General features: G+C 45.5%; 1 protein-coding gene across 1 annotated transcript; it reads left to right on the top strand.

Annotated features, from left to right (window-relative positions):
- Positions 1-1,149: 1,149 nt before the first annotated feature.
- On the top strand, positions 1,150-3,056 carry SSTR5 (somatostatin receptor 5). The gene has a single exon (XM_056336789.1). The coding sequence runs from the start codon at positions 1,207-1,209 to the stop codon at positions 2,317-2,319; it is 1,113 nt and encodes a 370-aa protein (XP_056192764.1). The 5' UTR covers positions 1,150-1,206; the 3' UTR covers positions 2,320-3,056.
- Positions 3,057-7,836: the final 4,780 nt, after the last annotated feature.

The raw sequence follows: 7,836 nt of genomic DNA, 5'->3' as shown, positions 1-7,836 counted from the left end.
GACAAGTGTTCTCAGACATGGTCCTTTCCATCTCACAGTTCATTCATTTTTATTTTTTATTTTTTCCCTAGGGTTTTGTCAGTTATTAGAGGGTTTTATTTCCCCACCTACATAGCTGCCAATGTTCCCTGGGGATTCTCAATTGGTTCTGCCAGGCTGTAAGTGGCATTTGAATATATCAAACTGAGACTGTTTCTATGTAAACAGGGAGACCTGTGAAACATCGTGGTGGAGCTTCAGATACAAAAACCCAGGAACTATCTTTGGTTCCGGATTCTGAAAGCACTCAGAGCTTGTATGGGAGCGTGGTGGGGCTGAGTCAGTCGCTAAGCCTCTCCAGGCACCCTCCGCTAAGCAACAGCAGAATTGCCCCAAATTGGACTTTAAAACTTTCAGCACTAATGCCAGGGCTGTGCTTTCAGTCTCGCTCTGATGTGCTGTTCGGTCAGAGTCTTCTGAAATTATTGTCTGATGTTTTCGGTATCAGTTTTTAGACAGCAAGCTAGGAGGGAAGGTGGGTGCTAGATTTGTGTATTTTTGCGCAAGCTGGGAAGCGGAGGGTATTAATCGCCCTCTCCTTGGTTTCGTAAAAGTAAAATGTGTGTATGACAGGTTACAGAAAGTAAGACAGTCAAACGGTGAAGCTTGCTTGCCAAGTGGCGCAGGAGGTGTGCAAGAATTAGCATTTCTCATCAGCAGAGGAAGGACTGGCCTTGTTCCAGCCAGCATTGGACCTGGGCAGCCCACATGCCGGGACGTTCAGACTCCTTTGTTGCAGGAAAGCTGCTGCCTCTGACTGGGAAGTGTGCTGCCCATCACCCTCTGCCCTCACATGGTGGGGTGCGTGCCGTCCAACTGCCGTGCAGCCTCCCATCTTCACAGTTACTCCCAGTCCTGACACCACTGCACGGAGCTTGACAGTTAAATGGACACCGCCATCCACTGGGATGAGCACTTGGGCGCTCTCATTGTGCAGTTCTTTTGCTCAGGCATTGATCCCATCACATCTGCTAACTGCATAATGCAAACACAAGTTCTGATTACAGACAGAGAATTAAATGATGTGTAAGGCATCTACTTGGAATTCACTTTCTCTCTTTTTCTACCCCCCCTCCCCCGGCCTTTTTTTTTTTTCTCTCTAGGAGCAAGATGCCCGTGAAGTTTAATCTCTCTTAGCTTGAAAAGAAAAACTGAGGAGGAGAAGTTATGGATCCTTTGTACTTCACCAGCACATTTAGCACAGAAGCTAGCTCTAGCGATGTGAATTCCTCACTGCTGACCAATGTGACAGAGAACGGGACACTTTCAGAGCAGCCCTCATTCAAATACATCCACAAAGTCCTGATTCCCATCTGCTACCTCCTGGTATGCGCAGTCGGACTCAGTGGCAACACATTGGTCATTTATGTGGTTTTGCGCTATGCCAAGATGAAAACAGTCACCAACATATACATCTTGAACCTAGCCGTTGCTGACGTACTCTTCATGCTGGGCCTGCCCTTCCTGGCCACCCAGAACGCCATCTCCTACTGGCCTTTTGGCTCCTTTTTGTGCAGGCTGGTTATGACTGTAGATGGTATTAACCAATTCACTAGTATTTTTTGTTTGACTGTGATGAGCATGGACCGCTACCTGGCAGTAGTTCATCCCATTAAATCAACCAAATGGAGACGTCCCAGGGTGGCCAAGCTCATCAGCGTGACTGTCTGGACATTCTCCTTCTTGGTGGTGCTTCCAGTCATCATTTTTTCAGACGTGCAGGAAGACTTTCACACCTGCAACATGAACTGGCCAGAGCCTGTCAACATCTGGTCAGCAGCATTCATCATTTACACGTCGGTCCTCGGGTTTTTTGGTCCTTTGTTGGTGATCTGTCTCTGCTACTTGCTGATCGTGATTAAAGTCAAATCTTCGGGCATCCGAGTCGGGTCTACGAGGCGCAGGAGATCAGAGAGGAAGGTGACCAGAATGGTGGTGATCATTGTGGTGGTCTTTGTGTTTTGCTGGCTCCCATTTTACATGATGAACATTGTCAATTTGATATTTATACTGCCAGAAGACCCTGTGTTAGTAGGGGTTTACTTCTTCGTGGTGGTCCTGTCCTATGCAAACAGCTGTGCCAACCCCATTCTTTATGGATTTCTTTCTGACAACTTCAAGCAGAGTTTTCAGAAAGTCCTTTGCCTCCGAAAGGGCAATGGTGTAGAGGACGGTGACCCCATTGAACACAGGCAAGAGAACAGCAGTCGCTTGCAGGAGTCAATGTTGACGCAGAGAAATATTGAATTCAATGGACATATGCAGACCAGCAAGGTCTGAGGGCATGGTTCGGTACTGCAAAGTTCTTGTAGACCTGGAGAACTTGGGGACTTAAAGGAGAGATGAATTCATAGCAAAGCTAAAATCTGGAGACTTACAAGCTCAAATAAATGTACATAGACTTCTCTTCACCCCCCTCCCTTTCCCAGCTAAAAGTGTTACGGGCTGTACTGGGCTGTGTGAAGCTCTTACGGTATTCTAGCTAAGCTGGACGTGTGTTACCACTTTCTGTACTCTAGAGAACTGATTTACCGGTACACGCTGCTGGCTTTGTACTGCCCTAGTGATGCAAAACAATACTAAACTTGTTTTAACTACCTGGTTAAGCAGAGTTTATGGCTGCTTTGCGCTGTTGGGATCAGCTCAAAGCAGGAAACAGCTCAGATAATACCTTTGGAAATCTTCAAGAGGATCTCTTAAAAGAAAAACACTACTCCTTAAGAGGAAGTTTCATACAAAAAAGGCCACAGCACTGATCTTGAAATTGTGTACGAGCCATGGTTACAAAGTGCTGCATAGTCTATTCACACTGTTTTACTGTCGTTGACCCTTGTAAGAGATTCATAGTATTCGGGAATCTTTCAAACACGATAAGAAAGGATAAAAACAAGACTAGGAAAATATCGTTGAAAGGATTCAATGTATTCATAGTACTTTCACATTCTAAACCAAACTGCATATAAAATGTGATGTAACCACTTTATTATTATGTAAGTGACACCGATCATGAAGTCCTGGAAAGCTGTTGTGTATATTTATTGGATCTGAATGTAAGTATGGACGTGAATATAAACTGTATTTTTGGAAATTAAAACAAGTTCAATCCCCTCTGACTACCCATTTCGTGGCTTTGCCAAGCACTGTCAGGCCCTGCGCAAAAAGGATGCAGCTGAGTCTTCGATGCATTTGGTGCAGCATTGTAAATGCAATACAGTATAGTATGATTGGGCTGAGTACAGGGAACTATGGGGCTCTGTTCTGCTCAAGGACCAAAAGGAAAGTCTCTGTGCCTTATGGTGCTTGGGAGCTCAGCAGATACAGAGAGAGAAAATGATTAACGTGAGACCATATAGCAGGATGAGGGGAGCAAGGATCAGCACCCAGACCTGATTCCCGCCTTGCATCTGATCCAAGCGTACTTGCACTGTAAAGTGAGAACTCTTCATACATGAAAAGGAAGAAAGCAAATCAGATGTTTGCTTTAATCCAGGCAGAAGTTATTTATTCTCTTTAGAAATTGCTTTCTACTGTCGTTGTCACCCACACAGTTCAAACTCCTTCTGTAAGGACATTTGTTTGTACGTAATAGCAAGCAGGACAGGGGATGCAGAAGGAGAGGGCATCTCAGCTGTCCTTCCAACCTTTGGTGACCTTCTAAGGGATGTGGCTGAGTCCCAGCCCAGCAGTGAATATCCACTTGGTATTTGTACAAGCAAGGCACATTATTCAAGTACCTCTAAATGGAGCATGATGCTGATGTGGGTCACCCCTGGAGTGCAACCTGGAGAAGGGTAGACAAGAGTTATTAGAGTGAGAGACCCCATGTTGAAATTACTGAAGATTTGGGCATTGGCAGCCTTCCAAACTGGGATCCAGCCTGCAGCCCTCTCCACCCTACAGCTTTGCAAAGGCTCAACAAGCTCAGCAGAGCAGCCTGAAGATGTTGTTTTGAAGCCAAGTTACCATTTTCAGCAAGTCCACAGCAGCATTTTTCCATCAGTCCTTTTGGCCGAGGGCTTCAGGACTGCCTGGGAGCGGAGACCGGTTGCTTCTTTTAACTGTCCTCAGGAGCTTGCAGTTCCCAGTCTGAACCTGTCCTAACATGCATCGTTCAAACTCCGCTCAAGTGTTAGGTCACCTGTGCCATAAAGTGCTAAAAGCAGGTCCGATTTGTTAAAACATGTGGCACTGTGGTACACAAATACTTCTTAAAATGATCTGCAGGAGAAGTTAAATCCCTGCCCATAGACCTGGTCACTGGGCTGCTTAATAGGCTAAAACTGACCCCAGATCTATCTGCCTTTCCATCAGCCCTAGCAGGCAAGTTCCTTTTTGTTTTGGATTTGTGATTATGCCAGAGATATTTCTAATTGTCGTTTGTCTGAGCTGGGAAAAGCATGTGTTTCTGTTCAGTGATATATATATATATATATGTATATTGTGGCTACCATGGGTGGGACCCAGCCAGCCCGTATATCTATCTTCACTTCAACAACCATAGTGGAGGAATGAAAACAAGCTCTTGGGAGAGTGAAAACTGAGTAAAAGCTGTCCATCCTTCCATGCTGGTTCAGGAAAACATTGTGCATCTGCAAAAACAAACAGTAAAATTGTGTTATGTCCAAAAAATCAGCCTGGGGTGAGAGGTAGGGGGTACTCCAGGGGGGTTCCCACAATGGACCACGGAGCTGGAATGGTCTGTGTATGAAGAATGGAAAAAGCAGGACAACAGCCAGAGCAAAACGTGTTTTATCCCATGGGCTGACTTCAGCCAGCAGGACCTGTAGCTCAGGGTGGGCAGAGCTTTCTTTCCCACCCAAGAGTGTCCCCTCTCATCTGTGCAGGGAACAGTCCTGCCTGCGTTACCACCAGCCCTGAGGACCAAGTACACCAGGCAGGACAACAGCCTGAGCTAAAACCCTTCGGGCCTTAAAACTGCTTACTCCTGATGAAACTGTTTTGCATGAACTCATAGGATGGACCAACTCCTAAATAAGTTCTTGCTCCTACCCACTGTTGCTGTGTATGTATGCACCGTTGTCCTTCTCCGTGCCACATACGTGGCCACATCATGTTCCCCAGGCACAAGAACTCACCAGATACAATGAGAGACAATTGCAGGATGTATCCAGAGCCTGGTCCTGGTACATTTAGGCTTCTCGCAGTAACAGGCTGTAGCCCACCTTCCATACCCCTGCACTATACCATGGCCGTTAATTCAAACTCACAGCACAACCAGATTTACATTGATTAATTAAGTCATGCAATATCTATGATTTCCGGAATTATCAGGCTGTTCCAGGCATAAATCAACTCTCTTATCAGTTCTTGAGACACGTGAAGTAATTAGTGTGGGCCTCTATGTCATCTCTGCCAACTCCATCTGCCTCCAGTTGATTAGCCAGAAGTTCTTCTCCAGTGACAGAATTAGAAAAACCCATTTTAGTCCACAGATCATTTTGCAAGCAGCAGTAATCATTAATGCTCTCACAGAGGGAGGGTGCCCCACGTATGCAGCATTGGTAGTTTCTTCTGCAGAAGCACAGGGATGCATAATTGAAGTCAAAGTGTGTTGCTGAGTACATCTATGCCATCGTCCATCATCAGCCTGATCCTCTGGAGCAGCTGAACTCTTAAACACAGATAAAATTAGCAGAATGAAGAAACCAGAGGCTCATCCACACTAGCAGTAAGGCTGAGCAACACTGGTTGCCTCACCAGCTATATGCTCTGCTAGTATTTGCTATGGAGGTAGCAGGACACAGTTGTGAGAAGAGCCAAAATGCCAGGGCAAGAGTTAGGAATTTGCCCTGGAGGCTGTGAGACTCTGCCTACCTTGTACACCACCTTCTGTATCTGTAAAACTGGGAAGAACAGTGCTGACCTCTGTCATACAGCTTTCAGGGCTGAAAGCAGCACTGGGAATAAAACCTCAACCCTTACAATTTGCTGTCTCCTACTGATGTGCTGGGAGCTCCATAAGGATCAGAGCTGGCAGTCCTGGAGAGAGGCAATGTATCGGGGACAGAAGTGGAATGGTGTTGTCGCCCATCCTCACCAGTATTTTCCTAAGGCTGTCTGAGAGGACTGCTTGGGTATCTCAGTCTTCATTTTTAAGAGAAATCATTTCACCTGGGGATTATAAAGTATTACTGATAAACCTGAAGCAAGTGCACCCACCTGCCTCAAAACCAGCAGTTCATGAGAAACCTTTGATATGCTTGGGACTGGCAGCAGCACCAACAGAATTAAAATGTAAAAGGAGCAGCAGGCTCGTCCTTTGCCCAGCGTATGGCATAGAGAAGTTGTGAGTTGGGTACTGGTTTGCCAGAAGCCACCAGAGGACTCAGAGTGGTGGCTTGAGGACAGAGGGTAGGTAGCAAACCCAAGGTGTCCCTCCAGACATTTCATCCCAGGATCAGAAAGCCCTTTTAGACATTGTTCAGACTGAGGTGTATCAGACCCACAGGGACTGTGTGAGTGTTACCTTAAACAAAAATAAAACCAAATTGCTAGAATAACCCACAAACCTAGAGATTAAGCAATATAACGAGAAGCAGATGGAGGAACAAACTCCAAACCCAAGGAAAATAGACCCCTCCCTTGGTGGATTAGGTAAGAACACAGAAGAACTGAAGAATACTCACAAGACCAACACTTGAGTAAAAACTGGCAGAGTTGAAATATCGATGATTTCTGGCTAACTTCTTGTTTGCTCTTCAGGGCAAAAGCTAATATTCATTTCAAACCTCTCTGAGCATGCGAGAGGGCTAAAGAGGTGTGATAAATGAAGATCCAGAGTTTTATTGCTCTGTCACGTTAATCTGGTGCACTATCAGGGGACACCAGCGCAACAGTAATCTGGTGCATTAGGGACACTCTTGTTTTTCTTTCCATGATGATTTTATAACATGCTGGAAAGAAAAGCCAACAGCATTTCATGCCAGGACGCTTCATAAACATTAATATTGTGCTAACAAAAGAATCATTTTTCACCACAGAGGAAGAGTTTTATTGCAAACTTTAAGCTCTTTGTGTATCCGGAGAAATGTCTCTGTTCTTTTCTGGGACTCCAAGTCAGGTGAGCAGGTATCATGTGGAGTTACCACGTGCTGATCATCTAACATTGTCTTCAGGCTTCTGCTACAGATTCTCTTCACTATCCTCTGTTAAATATTCTAGACAAAGTATACAATTTATGCATCAAATGAACCAAACGCCAAAATTGTTTGGGTATCTTCTGGATCCTAAAAAGTCTTTTTTTCCAAGTAATTTGGCTGTGGCGTATGACGGTAGCTCTTTGGTCTCTCACGTGCCGTGAAAAGCCTGCCCAAGCCCACCTCGCTGGCTGTTGCCTCAGCCCCCAGCTCAGTGCCCTGGTGGCAGCACTGTCCCTTTGGGGACACAGAGGCTTCAGCCCCCTGGGACATTGGGGCTGCTACACTGGCATGTCCAAGCTAGTCTTGGAGCTTACTCCCATGTCAAGACTGAAGAGAAGTGGAGCAAATCAGTGCTGATTTCAGTGTGAAATCAAATCTGCAGTCCATGCTGAAGGGTTACACCTTGCTAATCACCTGGGTTTTTTAATGGCTCATTTGGTGCTCTGACCACAAGCCTATCAGAAAGACAGAAAGGATGCTGAAAACCACGATCTACCTGCTGATCAAGTCAGGGATCTTTTTTTCCCCTTGATTTCAAAGGAAACTGGTCTTGATAAAGCACTGAAGATTAACTCCTTGCAGGAAAGAATGGCACCAGAACACAGAGAACTCTGAAGTGTCTGAATATCTTTCTGAT

Source organism: Falco biarmicus, chromosome 4 (assembly GCF_023638135.1).
Source record: "Falco biarmicus isolate bFalBia1 chromosome 4, bFalBia1.pri, whole genome shotgun sequence".
In the NCBI taxonomy this organism is placed as follows: domain Eukaryota; kingdom Metazoa; phylum Chordata; class Aves; order Falconiformes; family Falconidae; genus Falco; species Falco biarmicus.
Note: the sequence above shows the minus strand (reverse complement) of the source record. Positions and strands in the feature narration are given on the sequence as shown.